The 22863-nt window shown below is 50.1% G+C and overlaps 1 protein-coding gene across 3 annotated transcripts in view; it reads right to left on the bottom strand.

Annotated features, from left to right (window-relative positions):
* Window positions 1–209: 209 nt before the first annotated feature.
* The window catches only part of NSD1 (nuclear receptor binding SET domain protein 1), a 140321-nt gene continuing 117667 nt past the window's right edge, over window positions 210–22863 (bottom strand). For all 3 annotated transcript variants that reach the window (XM_074960139.1, XM_074960141.1, XM_074960140.1), the window contains 2 exons: window positions 18053–18257; window positions 210–14113 (listed from right to left, as the gene is read on the bottom strand). In XM_074960139.1, the coding sequence (XP_074816240.1) occupies window positions 12513–14113; window positions 18053–18257 (1806 nt within the window). In that variant the 3' untranslated portion in view covers window positions 210–12512. The remainder of the gene's footprint in view (window positions 14114–18052; window positions 18258–22863) is intronic.

A 22863-nucleotide genomic window follows, 5' to 3' on the forward strand; every position in this document is an offset into this window, starting at 1 on the left:
ATTTCTTCACAGCAATGGGTCACCAGCCAGGAGAGTCTGGTAGCTGAGCTGACCTCTCTGGGTGGAACTCATCCACACAGGGAGATGTACGTCACCCACTGGCTGTGCACCTCGCAAGCCGTCACCTCACAGAGACCACATGTAGACTCTCATGCTGCTTGTTAAGCAGCAGCTGCCCGACCTCAGTGAGACAAAACACACACGACAAATTCAAGAGTAAAGTTAAACTTTACTTTACAGTAATTGTTTTCTTCTATATACAAAGAATTACAGTACATAATCTGGGAGCACCTGGAGAAGGCCAACCCTCTTTTCATTATCATAAGTTTCACATACACAGCCAACAGTCTAAGGGGAGCAAAGTGAAATTAATCAATGGTCCAAGACTCTCCCCTTCTCCCTCTTCTAAAAATAATAGATATATACTGTAAATATATAAGCCTCTCTCACTCAATCTCATGTTCTTTGTACAGGACGTGTGGCAGGTGAGTTCTGTGTAACACCATTACATTAGACAATCTTTCACAAACTCCCATGTGCTGTGTTCATCCACCATCCACTGCTCCCTGCACACACATACAAATAAAGCACCGGCACAGTCATGGCAGGGCACAGTGACACTTGGCAACCCCTTCCTGCAGTTGTTACTCAGGCACTATTCCCAGTTACTTCAGTGGAGGTTTTGCTACGGCATGGGCCCTGCCCGGTGTCCATCTCACCAGCCCCAGGGCAGCGTGCGTGCGTGCGGCCTGATATGACAGACTTGGGGTAGGAACGCTATCATGCGTATTCTTCATTCAGCTTGTTAGCGTAATCACACTGAAGCAATTTGCCTCTACAGCCCTCTTCTCTGCTGCGTGACCCTGCGGTGTTAGTCCTAACCTCTTAGTTCCTGGCCCGGGGCCGGAATATCACAGTCCCAGCTGGAGCTTCAGCTGAAGGAAGAGGAGGGTAGTTTAAGCACGGAGCGCTGGCGGTGCCCCACACGGGGGAAGGGGCGCTTTGCTTTTTACAAATTTTTCTCCCCCGTGCTTTTAAGCAGCTTCATACAAACCTGATCGATCCCTCATGTTTCATCATTTATTCCTCAGGGTAAGGAGGGGGAACCCCTCCCTTGGTCACAGCAGACAAGGGCCCTGCAGGGGCACGTCTTGCTCCAGATGCTGAACTGTGGGGAAGAGAATTCCCCTGTTCAGTCCTGAGGATCGCACTGCAGGCTGGGGGGCGCGGAAGGAACTACTGGACTTACACAAGCCTAGTGCAGTGTTAGGGAGAACCAGTGCAACGGGAAAGGGCCAACCCTGAGGCTGAGCACAACTTTCCACCCCCAGTTCTGCCATGCCATGGGGGCTAGCCAAGGGGACAATGGTAGGAGCTTTTCAAAGCCGTGCGCACTTTACACCAGGCTCCCACTGGCCTAACAAAGGCAGACCTGGGGGTAGGGGGCAGAGTGCCAAGTGTAAGCAAGGCCAGGCCTCTGCTGTCAAGCTGCTCTGACCAAAGCTTGGAGCATCTCTCACTTGCTAACACACAAACTGCTTGTTAGAAAATACAGAACTTCCAGCACCATTAGCCCCTGCCCATCTCAAGGCAGTGATCTTGCTAACGCTTTAATTCCGTTCTCCTGTGTATGACTGATTGGTTCTCAAACTCCTGTATCATATAGGTCTGCAAGCAGCTTAACTGATTTCATTCCAATCCTTTATCCTCCCTGCAGACACCAACAGAGCATGCTGACTGTTCAGTTTGCTTTACAGGTTCCCAGCATAAAGGTCCAAAATCCAGTTCCTCTAGGTCAACGGTTCTGAAACATCACAAACCTGAAGCCAGCTCAGTCCCTACGGCAACCCAGAAGAACATGCACGTCCCAGCGCACACACAGGTCCTTTTTTACAAAACCCAGAGAGTAGCTGGCAGCTTGGTCTGGTTTGAAGGCATCTCAAATCTGGGTAACATCAAAACAATCAGGGTGTTCCTGTGAGCCCTGTCCTGTCTGTTTCAGTGACTCTAACCGAAGGCCCAGCCCAGCTACCAGAGAAGGAAAGGATTCAGCTTGCAAAGGAACTCCCGGCGTAGGGCTGGGGGACGTGAATTCAGCCCTACTGTTCTGAACAGCCAAACTCTGTACAATAGCACCATGAGAGCCCAAGTACTTAGCCAAGGGCAAATTTAAGATTACAACTTTCCCTAGCAACAGGACACAGCACTATTAATTTGTAGAGATTTCCCCAAGAGGTAGATTGAGTTCTGCCGGGCCTGCCCACCACAGCCACTCCTCTAGCCCATGGTGCAGCGTATCACTCTGCTGCCAAGATGGCAGAGGGGGCTGGCTGACTTCAATAAGATCATCACATCAGGACGTCTCTAAAGGAAGGAATCTGCTTTCACTTTAGTGCCCGGTCGCCAAGAGCCCTGCTAGCAGGCTACATGCAAAGCTCCCGCTGACACCAACGGGAAAGTGAAGGAAAACCTGTTGACAATCTCCCTCCTGACCTAGATTTGTCCCTTTTCCACGAACCCAATGAGCAGGGAGGCCTGTCTACATTAGAAAAGTTAGTAACTGGATCACTGCATATGCTTCCAATGGTGCAGTACTAGCAAGCATATGTCCTATTGTAGACAAGCCTCAGGCAACTTTGACACCACGTCCTGAGAAGCTGTTCAGAACAGATGTCTGCACTAGTGGCTTAGAATCACCGCACGTTCTGCTGTAACCTTCCCAGGTATCAGCTAGGTTCAGATGGCGTACGGCTGAGCACGCAGAGCGGTAATGTAGGGTAACGTACATTCGAGAGATGTAAATTGAGAGTTAAGGCTAAATTTAACAGAAATCCAAACACGTTAAGGTGTTGAAACGCACAGTTCAGGCTCCCAAACAACCCTGCCTCCGCCCTGTAGTGATGTCAGCCAAGAACCAGTCAGTTACGACTGATGCTCATCAGAGCCTGTGCGCTCAGATTAAACTGACCTGACTTTTGCCCATTTTTCATTTCCGCCTTTACAGGAATGAGTTAAGGTTGTTTCCACAACTCAGTCCTGCCTAGTCTCATCTTAACATGCTGTATTTCTTTTATGTTTAACATTAACTCCAAATTCCCTGGGTTTAATGATGCTTGTTTAAAATTAATCACAACATCCCTGTATTTTTTTACCCTAATTCACTAATATGTATTCTCTACCTTAACTCCATCATACATTTTTCTCTGGGAATTTGTTTTCTTTTTAATTACTAAAGTTTTCATATGTGATCAGTAAACAAAACTCACAAAGAAACAGCTACCAAGGGATATTTTTAATGATCTGAAGATATTTAGCATCAGCCTTAACCATCTTTTAAAATGGTAATTTTTGTGTCCAGATTCACCAGTGCGCTGGCTGCTTTAGGCATTCAGAAGCAGTGCAGAGGTGGATAATTACGCTGCGTTTGCAGTTGTTTTCAATCGTCAGAGCAGCACAATGCATCAAGTGCATATGCCCCTGCCCCTTCCCTCCACATTCCCCTGTGCATACCCCACCCCCACCGTTTCTCCCTGATCTCCCAGCTGGAGAGATTTGGTGCAACAGGTAGTTTTTGAAAAGACCTGATTAGTATTAAGCGTCATCATTTTGCAGTTATTCTTCATAAAGGAAGGTTACTTATAGTAACGGGAGAGCTACGAGATGTCCCAGCGGGTATTCACCATGTCTGCACATGTGCTGTGCGTGCCCAGGACTGGAAATTCTTCAAGAGTGAAGTCTGTTGGGGCACCCACGTGCCCTGCGTCTCCTTGTGCTGTGGGGGTTAAGGGGTGGCATGGACCGACGGCATCTCCAGTTCCTACTCTGCCATGAATCCCGTGAGGATCCGAAGCCGGAGGAGGAGGGTGGGTCTGCAGAGACCACACATAAGAACGAACCCAGTTAAGAAAAATAAATTTCCCTTTTTCCTCATCAAGTGCTGGTCCCAATGGCTACTCACTGTGGGTGAGTGCCAAGCAGGCGGTGGGCAGGAAGAGTTCTATACACAGCTCACAGAACGGCTGAGCTGAAGGAAGCGCGCTCAGCCGAGGCCTGATTCAGTGACTGGTGCCCAGTGAACGCGAATGGAGCGCCATCGCTCGACACACTTGGCAGGATGCCACTGCGGCAGCTTGCGCTCTGGTAGAATGAGCCCTGAGAGTCTGGAGAGGGGCTCCCACCCTCTCAGAGCAGAGAAGGATGCAGCTGGAAATCCATTCTGAGTGTCTTGGAGAAGATACTGCTTCTCCTTTCATCCGCGCAGCTATGGATGCACAGCCGTAGAGATCTCCTGCAGGACCTTGTCCTATCCAGACAGAACAACCAAGCTATTCAGCATCCAGCGAGCAACCTCCCGCCCTCACTATTCCTGTGAAAATCTGGGTAATACACAGGCAGGTGAGTGGCTGGTTACAGTGGAAGTCAGATGGAACTTGGGATACAATCTCAAGGACTCTCTCCCTGTGAATGACAGGATCAGGCAGGTCTGCCACTGGGCCCAAACTCACACATTCTCCTGGCCAACAGCTTTAAGGACAGTTACCTTCAAAGAGCAGGACTGAGGTGGAGGCTCAGGGTTCAAATGGTGGTTTCATGAGTTGGGAATGGACCAAGTTCAGGTCCCAAGACAGAGAGGGTCTTGATGCTGTGGGAACATTCTAACAATGCCTTTTAAGAACTTGACTCTTGTGGGATGGGTGAGAACTGACCAGTCCTCTACTGAGGATGAAAGGCATCGACAGCTCTCAATAATCCCTTAACGAAATGATGGACAGGCCGGCTGACTTCCAGAAGAGGAGACAGTCCAGGATAAGAGGAACGCCAGACCCTCCTGAGGCAAATTGTGCCTCTGACACCACATGGAGAGCTGCTTGCACTCAGCAGTGTAACACTTCCTTACAGAAGGTTTCCTGCTACTGAGAAGCATGGATTGCCGAGTAGGGTCTCTCTAAGTCTGTGGTCCATCCGAAAAACAGGCTGTCAGATGAAGATATGGGTTGGGATGGTTGGTCCTGTCCCCATTCTGTGGCAGCAGGTCCAGAAATGGCTGCAGGCAAATGTATGGCAAAAGCAATAAGTCAGGTACTTACTGTTGTCCTGGGTTGCAAAGTCATCACAAAACGGGGATCCCACTGGCACAAGGTTTGTTGGATGACGGACAAAGAGAGCTCCCATTCATGGGCTGCGTGAGAACGCCTGCTGAGGCTGTCTGCTAGGGAGTTTTCATTCTCCCCAGTAGGTGCACTGCAGAGAGGGTGAGCTGCTGCTGGATGCACCAGCTCCCAGCTGGACAGCCTCCCCGCAGAATGATCTGACCTGGACAGGTGGCTCAGAAAAAGGGGAGGACTTGTGTGCATGCTTTGTGGACGGCACAAAGCTTGAGCAGGTTGATGTGGCATGTGAACTCTACATAGATTAGCGTTCCTGGACTTTGCAAGTCATGCAGGTGGGCTCCCCATCTAGTCAGGCTGCGTCTGTCACAAGTGTCCTTGGGAGTGGGGTGGGAGCAAAGGGAATCCCCGCAAATACCGACTCCCTTTTCCTAACAGGTGAGAGATACCCGAATGCTGGAAGGAAGGGTGTCTCTTGTCCGAGGAGTCCTTGTTTGGGATGTTGACTTTCCTCAGCCAAGCCTGGAGACTGCGGGGGGAAGCCTGGGGATGGGTGTAGGTGCGTGTCACCACATGGCCTAGGAGGACCAGACTGCTGTCTGATGACTGAGAAAAGTTGGATACTGAGGTCTCTCATTGTTAGGAATCTGTCCTGTGGTGAGTAAGCTCTGGATGCAAGCAAGTCAAGAACTGCTCCAATAGATTCTGCAGCGGTGGGTGTTAAATGGACTTTCCTGGGTTTCCCTGAAGTCCCAAGGAGGGGCACAGGTCAAGCAGGGCGGCGAATGCTGTATGTACCGCCTGATAGGATCCTCCCTGGAGGCGCCAGTCACCTAGACAGGGACGTACATGGTAGCGGTGACAGTGCAGGTGTGCTGCACTAACAGGACTTTTGTAAAAGCCACCGGTGCTGCCAAAAGGCACCAGGGGCGTGGACCTGGTACTGGAAGCGCCCTGATCCCACCATGAAACGCAGGGATTTCCCGACTGCACGTCCGTGAAAAAGCATCCTTTAAATCGAGAGCTGCAAACCACCTGCCTTTGTCCAGGGAGGGGACTAGAGCATCCACGGTAATCATCCTGACTGCTGAACGGCAGCTGCCGGAGACCAGGGTGGGTCCCCGCCCCTCTTCCTTTTGGGGATCAGGAAGTATCTGGAGTAAAAGCCGTTTCCCCGGCATTCAGCAGGTACCAGTTCTGTTGCTTCTAGGGATGAGGATGGGGATTTTGCAGAAGGACAGGGATCGGATTGTGTAGCTGGCTGAGATGATGCCAAAGGCCCATCTGTTAGAAGTTAAATGTTGTCACATCAGAAGAAAACAAGGACAATTGAGAACATCAAAAGGGGTGGGGAGACTGGACAGACAAGCACTGTGTGTGAAGCTCTCAATTGTCTCCTCGAGGATCAGACTTGCTGAGAGATGTCTGAGACTGGAGAGGGGACAGCGGTGCGTCTGTTGCCCTGTACCCTCTGGCATGTTCTTGATGGCCCATAGGACCCCCAGTGGTACCACAGCTGTGGGGCTGGGCAGTCTCTAGCTTGGGGTAGTTTAGAATATTTTCTGTGAGAAGCTAGGGTGCATATTCCTGAGGAATTGAGGTGGCACAAGAGTCTCTGAGTGACTCATCCGTCCTTTCACTCAGTAAGTTGTTGCCCCCAAGGATAGATCTTCTAGAGCAGCCATAACCTCCTTGGGGAGATCCGACGCCTGCAGCCACGATGCCCATCTCATGACCGAGGTAGCCACAGAACAGGAAGCCATGTTCACGGCATCCAGGGATGCCTGCAGAGATGACCCGCTACAAGCTTTCCTTTATCTGGGACAGCCGGGAAGGGGGCTGGTTTGTGCCAAAGGTTTTTAGCAGGCTCCAAGGTGGCCTCATTTATAGAGAGCGCTTTGGAGTCGGTTTCAGAGCGCTGGACTCCCCTGGAACTGCCGGTGCCGGCTCTTGCTCCCCGGGAACTCTGGGTGCACCTGGTCTGGGGCATGGATTCTCACTCAGCTCCAAGGGGTGGGGAGCCATCCTCTTCTTTGACGACTTATTAGAGGACTTGTCAGTCTTCTGATGAGTGTCTTTCCCTACCCTCTTCATGCGTCCTCTTCGAGTCTGCAGGCCTGCTGGAGAGCTCTCAGGTCCCTGCAGAGTCTGAGCTACCGGGATGGCCCAGCACAAGGGGGAGAGGAAGGAATAGCAGGTCTCACAGTTCGATGGGATGTGAGATTCCTGGAGGCAGTAGAGACAGGTCTTGTGAGCGGTGGTGAACAGGAAGACCTGAGGGCATGCAACACAGTGCTTGAAACCTGGGGCCTTGGGCATAAATGCCTTGGACATAGGGAGAATAAGGTGGGGGGAACCTCCTGATCACCACTAACTAACAGCTACTTGAAAAGCCCTAGCTAACTAGTGAAAAGAGCCACATAACCAATACACCATTAGAAACACGTTTAATGTTTACAGGTAACACTGAACAGAGGCGAAGAGACTAGAGAACACAACAGGGCTCAGTCCCAGAATGCGAGCGGTAGCGAGGAACTGGAGAGGCAGCTGATCCGCACTATCACTTATGTGCCCTCAGTTCATAGCAGAGGAGACACAGAGCACAGACACGGACCAAGGGACATGGTTATTGAAGAATCTGTGGTCCTGAGTGCTTGGAACACGTGCCCCCCCATGGCCAGACCTCAAAGTAGTACTGAGTGTTTTCTCCAGCAGCAGAGGCTGGTGCATAGCATCTTGTCCTACAGAAAAGTTCACCAAAGGCTTCCCTTCCAAACAGGCATGCATGCCTACTGACCTCCCTCTCACTGCTCCCATTGCTCTGAATGGCACTGAGGTCGCAGGCTTTGCAACGCTGACCACTGCTTCCCATTGTTCCCAATGGGAGTGAAGTCCTCAGGGGAGACAATGGCTCTATGCAGGCAGGGGACAGACAGCAGCGCTGGGAGGAGCTGATGAGTAGAGGTGGTGACCATCTTTGCTAAAGGCAGCGAATGGCCTCAGTCCCTTGGAGAACAATGGGAGCCTGCAGCCATTTCGCAAGAGGGCTTTTATTGGAGAGTTTCTATGAAACCTTCTTCAGCCTCTGCCAAATGGGAAACTTTCAGTTACAAGCAGACAGAAAACATGGCTCTTAACCCAAACTCTTCTTCTCAAAACCGCCCCTTGCACTAGATCTACTCAGGAGCCACCTCTTGCAGTAACACCTGAGGAGCGGAGACTATTGGGGGGCCGGGGGGAGGGGAGGAGGAGAGAATGTCTGACACCTCTTTGCTATGCAGGGAGAATGTGTTTGTCCTCAACAACGAGGGTGAATTTCTGCTTTAAGTGCAAAACTCCACCTTGCCTGTGGGGCTGCCCCTCTATCTGGTACTGATGTCTCTAGTTTCAGAGTGGCAGCCGTGTTAGTCTGTATCTGCAAAAAGGCTGAGGAGTCCTTGTGGCACCTTAGAGACTCACAAATTTATTTGAGCATAAGCTTTCGTGAGCTACAGCTCACTTCACTGGATGCATGCAGTGGAAAATAGAGTAGGAATATCGGATGCATGCAGTGGAAAATACAGTAGGAATATATCTTCCTACTGTATTTTCCACTGCATGCATCTGATGAAGTGGGTTTTAGCCCACAAAAGCTTATGCTCAAATAAATTTGTTAGTCTCTAAGGTGCCACTAGTCCTCCTTGTTCTTTCTGATGTCTCTAGTGTAGACGCACCCTGAGTCTCTCTCTCTCCATTAAATTGTTTGATCTCAGTAGAGCTCAGTGTCTGTGGCAAAGGCCAGAATGAACTGCCTGCACACTTCATTTAATTTACTTTAAAACTGACCGTTTCTCTCTCTTGCTACTATCCTACATGAGCACTAACATGTTTGCAATGCTATTTTCTATATAAAGAATCCAGTGACTTGAATTATTGATGAAAATTCTAAAAGGTAGCAAAGGAAATAAATGGCATTTAAACCGCCCCAGTACAAGTGTCTCCTCTGGCCATCCAAGTCAGCAGATGCAGCTGGCTGGCTCTGCTGGCTGCCACCATCTCAAACAGTGGAATTCAGTTTTGTTTCCTTTAGTGTGGATTTACCTGGCATACAAAGAGTGCCAGTCTGACCCTGAGGCTGAAGTCACTTTAGTCCTCCCTGAAAAAAGGCAGCCTTGGTTCCAGCAGAGCATGTCTCAGGGATCACATCTAGAGGCAAGAGAGTATTCTGTTTCAGACCGTGGCCTGTATGCTGAGGTTGCCAACAGGCTTCAAACATAAAGCTGTTAATTTCTTCTCCATCATATTAACTTACAGAGATGTTCCCATCGGTATCAAAAGCTTCCTCCTCTAGCCTGGGATAACACAGATGTGGCCAGCCAGCCATGATTCGGCAGTGTTCTACGGCTTGCTAGCGAGGGGCCGGGGCACATCCGCTCCCGGGGAGTGGGGTGTTGAGCCCCGGGCAGAGAGGAAAACCCCACTAACTGCACAACCTCTTCCACCTGATACAGAACAACTGCTTCCTGGTTTCCTCACTTCTCCTAGTCACTAACACTCTTACACCTAGAGAGGCACTTGTATTAACTTCTAAGCTGACACAAGCACTGCCTTTAAGTGATATTTCCCAGTGCAGATCCATATTTAACCAAGCAGGTGCACAGCTACTCTTAAAGTCAGCTCTGTGACATGTGTCAGCTGGAAGGTGGGTGGACTGGAAAACTGGATCTGTACAGAAAAGGTCTGGAGGGAGAAGAGAAGAGAAACAGTGGTGTAGTCAAATGAGTGGCGGCAGGCCGGGGGCTTAAAATATCATGCAATGGCTCAATCTACTTTCACTGTTCAAACAGGAGCTCCTCAATAACTGCTGAGAGTGAAGGGATTCTGCTGCTGCTGTGAACCTCGCCCTATATTTCAACACATGATTTATAAGGAAGGTTCTTCAAACCTGCGCTCATGAGAATTCACTGAGAACTTTTCCATTGTAAAGATTTAAAATAGCCTGCACCAAAAATATTCACAGTTTATTTTTCATGAAACAAATAACTAGTTAACACATGACATTGCAAAAACAGAGTTGGACAAAGCAGTGCAGATGTCTTTTCTTGTTACAGCTCCGCTGGCTGGGCGGCTGGCACAGAGGACACCCTACTCACACAATCTACATGGCAAAGTCCAGCTCATGGGAAGGGCTATCAATGTAAATTAGAGATTTATTTTCCTTCTCACACATGATAAATACTTAACATACTGAACCTCATTACCGGTTTTTTTGTAATTTTGTTTTTATTTAAAAAGTTAATAAAATGCCCTTAGTTTATCCTCTCTCAATGGCTCTGAGGAGACATCCTGATTCCCTTTGTGCAGGAGTCATGCAAAACAATAGCTGCTTGCATCTCCCCCAGCTCAGCAGAGATCAGGGACTGACCCGCAGGTCTTCACGGAAAAACAACACTAAACACTAAGATTCCATAAGCCATAAAGCTTTTCCAAGTCACGAGCTACACTGAGGGGCCTGAAGTGATTCAGACTAGAGAGGAGACACACGACAGCACTGCCCAGAGGGGACACTCTTGGGGAGCTGACTTTGGAAAGGAGAATGGATCAGGATTTGCCTTGTTACAGAGATCTCTCTGCCTCTCACAGAAACCCACAAAGCTAATTATTGCTCTCTCTTGGAGCAGTGGGAACATGCGAGCTGAACGCCAGCCCTGACCTGTTCCCAAGTTAGAGGAAAGGGGCTAGTATGGAACTAGGGCTCCCCCTCTGGGGAGAGACCTACTGTGCTCTCTCTGAAACAATGGGCCCAGGTCAGTGGAGCTCAGGCATGTCACGCAGGTAATGTCTTGGGAGACAGTGCTGATGAAACAGTGCTTACCGATGGCACAGCGCACTGCACTGACCGTGGGCAGCACGGACGCAGACTGCCCGGCCACTCCTTCGCAGATCACAAGCGTCACTAAGTCACAAGTAGTCATTTCCTACGTCCCTGCCTGTTATTCTACCGCACACCGTATCAGTGCCATAGCAGTGCGTATTTCTGCCTCAGCAGTCAGGTCACGTAACTGCTTCCATCAGGTCTACCAGCCTGGCAAGTCACCAGGCACAGAGTTACCTTTAGTGGGGGGGGAGGAGGGGGCCAGCCAGGTGCTAGAGCCATTGTGTTCCAGTGTGAGAACTATTACCTTGAGGGGCTGGTTTTCTGACACACAGACACTTCAACATAGTCCAGGTAATTCAAGTCTCCTGTGGGGTTTTTTGGTTGGAAATACAGAGGCTAACCAAGGGGAAGGGTGTTGACATGGTTTTCCATTCTGGATACAGCATGCCTTCTGAAATAGCTTCTTGACTCTGCACTGTGGAGTGAATTCCACAGAATTCACTCTGCTAGGGCTCCCAGGACACTCGCAAACAGGACTCCTAAGCATGTGGTTGAGATGGGGGAGGAAGAGACTATTTAGTTTGCTAGTTCATGGTAACAACCAAGGTCAAGAAGGAACTGCCTGGAGCATTCAGAAGGGCAGCAGCTCTACCCTGGCAAAGGCAGCGCTCAGCATCCCGTCGGGGCCTTACTCAAGCGCTACCCTGCTACAGCTGCCTCCAGGGCTCAGAGCATTGTATGTGCCGTGGAAATGCCGCCTCTCTCACGTTACAGAGCTAAGACCCAAGAGGAGAATCCTGGCAGATGGTATCTTCAGAGACCCTCTCCCCCCATCCCCAATCACAGGGGCTGCGCAGAAGCAGTTCTCTTGCCCACGCTGGAATGAACTGTACAGTCTGGCAGGAGCAGGCTCCTCCACTAACTCCAAGGGACTCCGCCATTTTATAGCAGCACCTGTGGTTTGGGTGAGCCCTGCACTGGTGACACATCAATGCGCACACTCAGGCAAACACTTGCAAAGGAAAACCCTGTGGGGAAGGAGAATTGGGCAGCACAAGTGCTAAATCCCTTCCCCTCTTCAGAGTCTAGCAAAGACACTTGTCCAATTACTCTGTGCACCATTTAATCATTGAAACATCTGAGATCCCAGTTCAGACTAGTTGTTCTGCTTTCACTAAGAACAGTTAAGAGAAAGGAAATTGCTTCCTCAGGGCCATTTAGCTGTGTTTTGGAAACCCCTTTTGGATGCAGACCTCGCACGCAGACGCGCTAGATCAGTAACATGACCATTTCAATGGAATTAGAGATTTTATCCGGAGTGGACTCTTTATTTCAACTTTACCGTTTGTAAAAGGAAGAGGAAAAAAGGTTGCTGATGCTCACTCTCCGTGGCTGGGCCATACTCCGGTTTAGGTAAACGTCCTTGCTTATGTCATGAGAGCACCTGGGCTCGAGGCTGGGATCAGGGACGTGAACAACAAACAAAACAAAGAAAATCCCTCTCCCCAAACAAACCGACTGCAACCTGCCTGTCTCATTCACTGACTTCACTTCGGTTTCGATTCAGCCAATTCCTGACTGGGAGAATCCTGGGTGCGGATGAGCACTATGTTTTGCTCAGGCAAAGGGGCCTGCCCCAGGGGTGTCTGTGCTTTTCCAGAGAGCCAAGAGATCTGCTCAAATGTCTGAATGTTCCTGGCAAGCCATGAAGCCTGCTCTGGGGGCACTGGTGCTTCCCTGGCAGGCCGGGGGGTCTGTTCAAATGTACGTAACCTCTCTGCAGTCCAAGGGCTCTGCTCTGTGGGTGCTGATGCCACTTCCCGGTCAGCCTGCGTCGGCGGCTCAGGTGTCTGTAATTTCTCCATGGGCCAAGGTGCCTGCCCCACGTGGGTCATGGCCATCCCTGCAGGCCGAGAGGTCTGCTCCTCAGGTAAACAAGTTCGCTCTTTCTGTTGTGGCTGCGGCTCCCCCGCTGCGGCTCCTCTCTCTTTTGGCTCAGCATTCTGATCCCCGGGCCGCAGTGCTTTCTCAGACAGCAAAAGCCTTGGAGGCCTGTCGAACGCCTGACGCTGCAGGGCCCCCGTTGCGGGAGCCTCATCTGACAGCAGGGGCTGCGGGCCCTTGATGGGAGACTCGCCCAACGGCTGAGGCCGCGGGACCCTAGCAAGGGCGGGAGACTCGTCCATTAGCTGGGGCCACTGAGCCTGGGTAGCGGTGGGAGACTCGTCCGATGGCAGAGGATGCAGGCCCTTGGTTGGAGACTCATCTGCGGGAGGAGGCAGCGGAGCCCCAGCAGTGGAAGGAGACTCATCTGAGGGTGGAGGCTGCTGGCCTGCAGTGGTGGCAAGAGGCTTGTCCGACTGCTGAAGCCTCAGGGATACAATGGTGGGTTGTTTATCTGACTGCAGCCTCAGGGCCACGGCGGAGCAGGGCTTGTCCGACGGCTGCAGCCTCAGGGCCACGGCAGAGCAGGGCTTGTCCGACGGCTGCAGCCTCAGGGCCACGGCAGAGCAGGGCTTGTCCGACGGCTGCAGCCTCAGGGCCACGGCGGAGCAGGGCTTGTCCGACGGCTGCAGCCTCAGGGCCACGGCGGAGCAGGGCTTGTCCGACGGCTGCAGCCTCAGGGCCACGGCGGAGCAGGGCTTGTCCGACGGCTGCAGCCTCAGGGCCACGGCGGAGCAGGGCTTGTCCGACGGCTGCAGCCTCAGGGCCACGGCGGAGCAGGGCTTTTCCGACGGCTGCAGCCTCAGGGCCACGGCGGAGCAGGGCTTGTCCGACGGCTGCAGCCTCAGGGCCACGGCGGAGCAGGGCTTGTCCGACGGCTGCAGCCTCAGGGCCACAGCCAGAGGCAGCCTGTCAGAAGGCGGACGCCTGAGGCCCAGGACTGCAGGCTGATGGTCAGAGGGCTGAGCGTTTTGACGGTTAGCCGGCGGGACTGTGGGAGAGACATACTCACGAATTTCCCCGGGCTCTAGAGGGTTGGGTCCGCAGGGATCATGCTCTGTGCATGATAAGCGTCCATCCAGTTTGGAGATAAAGAGCATGCCCTCCCGATGCTGCTTGCAGAAGGAGCTGGGACACATCTCACAGAAGGAAGCTGCTTCTTTGCCACACACATCACACTGATGCCAAGGGCACTCCCACTTCCCTGCAGCACAAACAGGAGAAAAGGCACCTTAGGAGGTAACGTAACAGAGCTATCGGGTTGGAAAGCTACAGCCGAGGGCGGGGGAGACCTGCTTGTAACGGCTCTCACTAAAACATTGTCAGAAATTCCCCTTCTCTGCTCTTGCACCAGTTGCCTTGGATCCATTACACCAAGCACAGAGGGAAACCTAGACTCCGCATAGCTCAGGGCTAATGCAAGGAAAGTTCTGCCTTCAAGCTAACCCCCTACTGAAAGGGTTCCAGATGTTTCCAATTTCAACTAGGGCTGAGTGAATTTGAGGCCAATTTCCTCCCTTCACACTGATGTGAGAGAAGATACTGGAAGACACTGGAGACAAGGAACTGAGGGCTGGTCTACACTACCGTGCAGGGTCGATCTAAGAGACGCAACTTCAGCTACGTGAATAGAGTAGCTGAAGTTGACGTACTTTGATCTACTTTAAGTCGACAGCTGACGCTCCCCCGTTGACTCCGCTTGCTCTCCTCGTTCTGTGGAGTACTGGAGTCGACGGAAGAGCGCTCAGGGGTCGATTTATCGCGTCTATGCTAGACGCAATAAATGGACCCCCGCTGGATCAATCACTGCCTGCCGCCGATCCAGCGAGTAATGTAGATAAGCCCTGAGTTTCTCTTGTCTCTCCCTCTGGGCATAGGACAATAGTTCTTTCCAGAAGCCAAACTATGTCTTAAGGAGTTCAGTTTGGGATTTCACTCACTGCTAGTATCAGAACCATCCATTGTGATCAGAACAAATCACCCCCAATGTGCAGCAGAGTCAATTGCAGGCCTCTCTGCGGATTCAACCCATAGCATTCCCCAGCTGGGCACACACTGCACTGGCTGTCACTGGCTACTGAAAGCCTCCAGCTTACAGATTCATAGAATTTAAGCCCAGAAGGGACCATTAGATCATCTGGTCTGACCTCCTATATATCCCACACCATTACATTTTACACTGTTACTCCTGTATGGAATCCAGTCACTTGTGTTTGGCTAAAGCATCTTCCAGAAAGGCACCAGCCTGGCTCTGGAGACATCAAGAGTGGAATATCCACCACTTCCCCTGGGAGTTTGTCCCACTGGTTAATCATCCTCACAGTCAAAAAATGGGGCCTAATTTCTAATCTGAATTGGGCTGGTTTCAGCCACCCACCATTAGTTCTTGTGATGCAGTTTTTCCATTAGATTACAGGGCCATGTAGTACCCAATATTTTACCTGTGAAGGTACTTCTACTCCATAGTCAAGTCATCTCTCAATCTTCTTTTTAATAGTCTAAACAATTGAGCTCTTTACGATGAGAGAGTTAAGGTATCTTCTCCAGCTCTCAACTCATATTTGAGGCTCTTTTCTGACCCTTTTCAATTTTCTAACATCCTTTTAAGAACATGGACACGGTATTCCAGTATCTTCTCAGTGAGGCCATATACAGAGATAAATCAGCTGCCGACTCCTACGCACTACTGCCGTTTACACATACCAGGATTGCATTCGTTGGTTTTTCACAGCATTGCCCTGGGAGCTCATGCCAAGTTGCTTGTTCACTATGAGTGCCTAAATCCTTTTCCAAATCACAGGAGCCCCAATCGGTAGCGATGGCCTGCATCCCTTGTCCCTAAACGTATAATGTTCATTTGGCTGTACAAAAACCCATTTTGATTGAATGGGCCTGCTTACCAAGCAATCCAGATCCTTCTGTCTGACTCCCTGCCCTCATCACTATTTACCACTCTGCCAGTCTGTGTTTCACCTGCAAATTTTATCAGAAGTGATTTTATATTTACTTCCAGACCGCGGATAAAAATGTTGAACAGCGTTGGGCCTCGTACCAACCCCTACAGCCCACTAAAACACCTGCATTCAGTGACGAGTCTCCATTTATGGTTACTTTGAACTCTGTCAGTTAGCCAGTTCTTAAGCCATTTAATCTGTGCTTTGTTGCTATTGTAAAGTGCCCATTTTCAAAACCAGAACATCATGTGGTCCTGTTAAAGGGTGGCTTGCCCGTGGGATGGAGAGCCTGAGGCTAAGCCAACCTGATAACAGGACAAACCCCACTTGTGAGGGCCCAGCGGATTTCCTGTATACAAGAAGCTGACAGGGAGCAGCTGGGGAAAGAGCTGGAGGGAAGAGACTGCAGGGAGCAAGGTGGTCTCTGTGGGGCCCTGAGTCAGAAGGCCAGTCAGAGCAGGAAAGGAAGCTCAAAGCAGGGAGACAAGCTCCCCAGGCTAGGAGGCCTGGGACAGACCCGATCAAAACGGAAGAAACTGAGAGCCCCTGAGGGGAAGTAAAGAGGTGAGGTAGGAAATGGCTGAGGGAAAACCGCAACGTGAGTAAAGGAGCTGAGCTAGCTGTGCGGTACAGGTTGAAGAACAGAGATAAAGAGGTTCAGAAGAATTGTTTTTTGCATTCAGACATTTTTGGAATTCCTTAGTTTGGACAAGTGTGACACCAGAAGGGGTGGACTTATGATCGTAACCCAGTAGGAGGGCTGAGGTACTATTCCAGCGCTGGTGACCACTGGCAGGGAGCACTAGCCTTGCGGGAGAGCTGCAATGCCGTATCTGGTCCTGAGGGGGCAGCGGGGGTGAGTGGACTCGCCTACAGTTATTAAGTCAAACACCTCACAAAAGTGTAAGTATTTTAAATCTACACAGTTAACTTTATCAATCAAGTTTGTAATCTCATCAAAGAATGAAATTAGGTTTGTTTGATAAGACCTATTTTCATAAAACTATGTTGTCTTGCATTAATTATATTCCTGTCCTTTAATTCTTTATCAATTAAAACCTGTATCAGCTTTTGCTTTATTTTGCTAGCCAATAAATAGCTGCATCATTTCCCTTTTTAATATGGGCACAACACTGGTACTCTTCCAGTTTTCTGCAATTTCCCCAGTATTCCAAGATTTATTAAAAATTAACATCAGCAGATCAGATCTCCTCAGCCAACACTTTTAGGACTCTTGAGTGCACGTTATACAGGCCGGCTGAATTAAAAATGTTTATCCCTAGTAGTTGTTTATCCCTAGCAGACTCTCCTCAGTCACTAATGGATTGGAAAATACTTCATCATCCACATGTGATACATCATCCTGCTTCTTTCCAAACACAGAACAGATTTATTAAATACTTCTTCCTCTTCTGCATCAATATGAACAATTTTATCATCTGCATCAAGTAATGGGCCATGACCACAGCTAGGATTTATTTTGTTCCTGATATATTTAAAAAAATCTCCTCACTGAATTTAGCCCTGCCAGCAATGGATTTTTCCCTGCTATCTTTAGCTTCCCTTATCAATTTTCTAAACTTCCTAACTTCCAATCTATATATTATTATTCTATTTTCCCCTTTTTTATATTTGTTATATATTGATGTTTTATTTCTAATTTGCCACTAAACCAGGATGGGCTTTTAACTAAATTTCTCCTCTTTCTTGATTGTGGAGTTGTGGCTTTTGGGCCATCTAATAACTCCCATTTTTCATTCACATTTTTCTGCCTCAGTGTGTTTCTGCTTCTCCTGCTCCCAATTTTGCTCATAATTTTTCTCTTCTTTAGGAAATTAGCCCTTTTGAAGCACCCAGTGTATATATTACTGGTTGGGACTGTTCTCTGTTCGCTCACATTGAATGTAAATAGGTCATGATTAATGGTCCCTAGGTAACCACCAACTTCCAGTCTAGTGATCAACTCAACGTTATTCATTACATGGAGGTCTAATACAAAATTGCCTCATGGTGGGTGCAATATCTCTTGTGTTGGAAAATTACTATCTATAATTTTTAGAAGCTCCAATTGTGTGTTACTGCCGGTGAGTAGAGAATTTGCTTTCCTCTAGCCAGGCCTAGCAGTGCAGGTCTATACCGCTCCCTTCCCAAGAGCGGAGCCCAAAGCAGCTGCCCCAGTCATTACTGACCTGCTGGCCGTTTGGTCAGGTTGAGGCAGTCTGCGTGGTACACTTTTGGGCAGCCCGTCTTCTTACACGACACTAGCTGTCCCCCGTCTCCACAGCTGAAGCACTCGTCCTCTCGCTCTTTCATGACCTCTGCCTGTGATCTGCGCTTCACTTGCTGTCGTCTTTTGAACTTCTTGGACTTCTCCTCTGTGAGGTGAGGGGGATTCTGCAAGTAAGATCATACAAATTAACACTGGTCTCTGCCCCCTCTAGGCAAGTGGCACAAGCCATGCTGAAGTATCCTGCTACAGGAGAGCTGCCCACCTAGCACACAACTGTTGTCTCCAAAACAAGGCAACTGGGGATACTCTGCATAGTCAAACAGAGGAAACACTGGAATGAAACCCAAAGCAGAGTAACAATTCCATCTATACACAGTGGGGCCAAGCCACCCAAACTCCTGGCTTTCACGCCAGACTAACCTTCCTCCCCAGGACCCAATCTTGTCTCTCTCTTTTTTTTTTTTGTAAACAAGAATCAAAAACTTATACGTTGGTGACTGAATGACAAACTCCAGACAGTGAGATTAAAGAGAGAGAGATGTAAGTGTTTATTACACATTAAAGAATTAAAAGTAGATTTGCTTTATCTTACCCTGAAAAGTATCAAAGCCATGGACGGTGATTCATGGATGTTAGCTTCCTATTATGGAGTGCACTGACTGAACAATAGAGCACATTTTAATACCTGAAGAGCTTTTAAAACCCCTCATGAAACATGCCATGAGTTATGCTGAAGTGAACATGACGTGAATGGTGCTTTCACCCCCAAATAGGACAGTGGAAAAGCATCCCATTCTGGGAAATAACTGCTTTGCAGAGGACATATAATTAGCAAAACATTGCCACTGAAACCTGAGACGTACCTGGCATCTGACACAGCTGTTTCTAAATGTTTTGTGAAACCCATGTGACCTGTAGTAAGATGGGCTGCTGCTGCTACCGTATCTGGAAACTATCTAGAACCTTTGCACTGAACGGGTTGGTAAAAACGGGCACTGCATTGTACTTACCAATGGCAAAACTAACACAGTGGGAATAAGATTGAGGGTACCAGAATGCATGGCTCTCTCTGATGAATGAGGCTGATCAGAATTCAACAGAACTCAGACTGACGTATTTCATTATTTGGATATTTACCAACACAATGAGTCTCTCTCCTTTCCTTTTTCAGCTAAAATTTTCCATACTTGGACTTTGCCAAAAGGTGATTGTTTCTGGACAGCTTGACAAACCCCTGGGAAGTTGGTGAGTAACAAAAGGATTTATTGACACACATTGCTCCCCAGTACAAGAAACCTGACCTCTAACATGGGATTAACTAAAAGACCAACTAAATTTGAAAAGTCAAACTTTAGTGTAAATAACCCTCTAGGCCAGATTTTGTCCTGCCTCTGAGAGCGGGCATGTGAGGAGGGGAGAAGCAGGAGGTGAATGCCGTGCACAAGCTGTGTGGGGAGTGACTGCACGGAACACGGGCTATTTGACTAGCAAAGGCAGTTGTGAAAGCAGGGGATCACTCTAAGCAAGACCCTGCAATACTCTCTAGCTGTGAAATATACTCCTTGCTAAAGAATTATTCGACTGATTCCGAGGCCCGGTCTACACCTAAAAATTAGATCTAGCTACATTTCTCACGGCCGTGAAAAATGTTGCATGTAGTTAGGTCGTCCTAGCCCCCACTGTCAACGTGGCTAGATTGACATAAGAATTCTCTGTAGTGTAGATACTTCCTACATCAGTGGAAGGGGGAGAGGTGGATTAACTACATCCATGGAAAAACCCCTTCCAACGGTGTAGGAAGCATCTACGCTACCTAGGCACAGCTGCAGCGCTGTAGCCTCTGCAGGGTAGACATGGCCTGAGCTCTGACTTAAAAAAAAAAAGTTTCCAGCCTTTAAAACAAACAGAAGGGGATGGAACAGCTTCCGTACCAGGAGAGGTTAATAAGACTGGGACTTTTCAGCTTGGAAAAGAGACGACTAAAGGGGAATATGATAGAGGTCTATAAAATCATGACTGGGGTGGAGAAAGTAAATAAGGAAGTGTCATTTACTCCTTCTCATAACACAAGAAAAAACGGTTGCTCACTTTCTCGTCACTGTTGTTCTTCGAGAGGTGTTGTTCATGTCCATTCCAGGCAGGTGTGTGTGGGCCGCGTGCACGCCAGCCGGAAGATTTCCCCCCTAGCAGCGTCCGTAGGGCCTGGGCGCCATCTGGGGTGGTGCCTTCATGGCACCCAATATCGAGCCCCGCCAACCCCCCCACCCCCTCAGTTCCTTCTTGCCGACTATTCCGACAGAGGGGAAGGAGGGTGGGTATTGGAATGGACATGAACAACACATCTCGAAGAAAAACAGTTACGGGAAAGTGAGTCACCATTTTTTCTTCTTTGAGTGATTGTTCATGTCCATTCCAAGCAGGTGATTCATAAGCTAGAGCTCAGGAGGTGGGGAGTTATCCACAGAAAAGAGCACGGGTCGCCCAAAAGCCGCATCGTCCCTGGACTGTTGTGTAATTGCACAGTGCGACATAAATGTATGTATCGAGGACCACGTGGCTGCCCTGCAGATTTCCTGAACAGGGACTTGTGCCAGGAACGCCGCAGAGGAGGCCTGGGCCCTGGTAGAGTGAGCGGTTATCTGTAGAGCGGGCGCCTTTGCCAGGGTATAGCACTCCCTAATGCAGGATGTTATCCTTGACGATATGTGTTGAGATGATACCGGAAGGCCCTTCATTCTGTCTGCCACGGCTCCAAAGAGTTGGACGGACTTCTGGAATGACTTAGTTCTCTCTATGTAGAGGGCTAAGGCCCTACGCACGTCCAGTGAGTGCACCCTGCGCGCCCTATCGGAGGAGCGTAGCTTGGGATAAAACACTGGGAGGAAGATGTCCTGGGTCATGTGAAAATGAGAGACAACCTTCGGGAGAAAAGCCGGAGGAGGCCTCAGCTGAACCTTATCCTTATGAAAAACTGTGTAAGGGGGCTCAGAAGTGAGGGCCCTGAGCTCCGAAACCCGTCAAGCCGAGGTAATTGCGATGAGGAACGCAACCTTGAATGAGAGAGATAGCAGGGAGCAGGTGGCCAGAGGTTCAAATGGCGGGCCTGAAAGCCTGGAGAGGACTAAACTGAGGTCCCAGGCAGGGACAGGCTGACACGTGAGTGGGAAGAGCCTGTCCAAACCCTTGAGAAAACGACTGAACATAGAGTTTGCAAAGACCGAGTGACCGTCTGAATCTGGATGGAAGGCGGAGATAGCGGCCAAGTGGACCCTTATTGATGACCGGGACAAGTCTTGATGCTTTAGGTGAAAGGGGTAGTCCAGTATAAATGGCATGGGGGCGAGGAGCAGTGGCTAACTATGTTGCTCCGCCCAGATGGAGAACCTTTTCCACTTGGCCAGGTAAGTAGCCCTGGTGGAGGGCTTTCCACTACCCAGGAGGACTCATCTGACCTGGTCTGAACAAGAGAGCTCTGTGGCACTTAGCCATGGAGCATCCAGGCCGTAAGGTGGAGCGACTCCAGATTCGGGTGCCGGAGTCGGCCCTGGTCCTGTGAGATCAGGTCGGGGACCAGCGGTAAGGTGAGTGGGGCCGCTATGGACATTTCCAGGAGAGAGGTGAACCAGTGCTGAGGCGGCCACACCGTCGCTGTTAGTATGACTCGGGCCCGGTCCCTGTGGATCTTGAGGAGCGCCCTGTGGACTAGCGGGATGGGTGGGAAAGCGTACAGCTGGCAGCCCTCCCACGAGAGGAGGAAGGCGTCCCCGATGGACCCCGAGCCGTGGCTCCCGAGAGAACAGAATGTCTGACATTTCCTGTTGCCCGGAGTGGCGAACAGGTCTATCTGGGGAGAGCCCCAGAACCGGAAGATTGAGCTCACCACGTCTGGCTGAAGGGACCACTCGTGGCTGTTGAAGGTCCGGCTGAGGCTGTCCAGCAGTGTGTTTCGCACCCCTGGGAGGTATGAGGCCTGCAGGTGGACCGAGTGCTCTATGCAGAAGTCCCACAGCACAAGGGCTTCCCAGCACAGGGGAGAGCAGTGTACGTCCCCATTTGTTGATATAAAACATCGCTGAAGTGTTGTCCACGAGGATTGAAACACATCTGCCCGTTATGTGTGTTTTCAAAGCGTAGTATGCCAGACACACTGCCCTCAGCTCTTTGACATTGGTGTGAAGAGCGAGGTCCACTGGAGACCAGAGGCCTTGGGTCTTGAGGTCCGCTAGGTGAGCCCCCCAATCCAGATCCGAGGCGTCTGACACCAAGGTGAGCGAGGGCTGGCAAAAGGTACCCCTGCGCAAACCATTCGAGGGTTGAGCCACCATAGGAGGGAGTCCAGTACCAGGCGGGGCAGGGTTACAACCCTGTCCAACGCATCTCTGGCTGGTTGGTACACTGACGCCAGCCAAGACTGGAGTGGGCGCAGCCTGAGCCTGGCATGCTGCATCACGTACGTGCAGGAGGCCATGTGTCCCAGCAGCTTTAGACAGTTTCTTGCCGACGTCGTGGGGAACCGTCTGAGGCCTTGTATGATGTCCTGAAGTGAGCGAAACCTGGCCTCCGGGAGGTACGCCCTGGCTTGAGTAGACTCCAGGACCGCGCCTATAACTCTGTCCTCTGCATCGGGGACAGAATGGATTTCTCCTCATTCAGGAGGAGACCTAAGTGGAGGAAGGTCCTCCTTATAAACTTGACCTGAGCCTCCACCTGGGCCCTCGAGCAACCCTTGATCAGCCAGTTGTAGAGGTATGGGAAAATCTGTATCTGGCA

The sequence above is a fragment of the Natator depressus genome, chromosome 8 (assembly GCF_965152275.1).
Source record: "Natator depressus isolate rNatDep1 chromosome 8, rNatDep2.hap1, whole genome shotgun sequence".
NCBI classification, from domain to species: Eukaryota; Metazoa; Chordata; order Testudines; family Cheloniidae; genus Natator; species Natator depressus.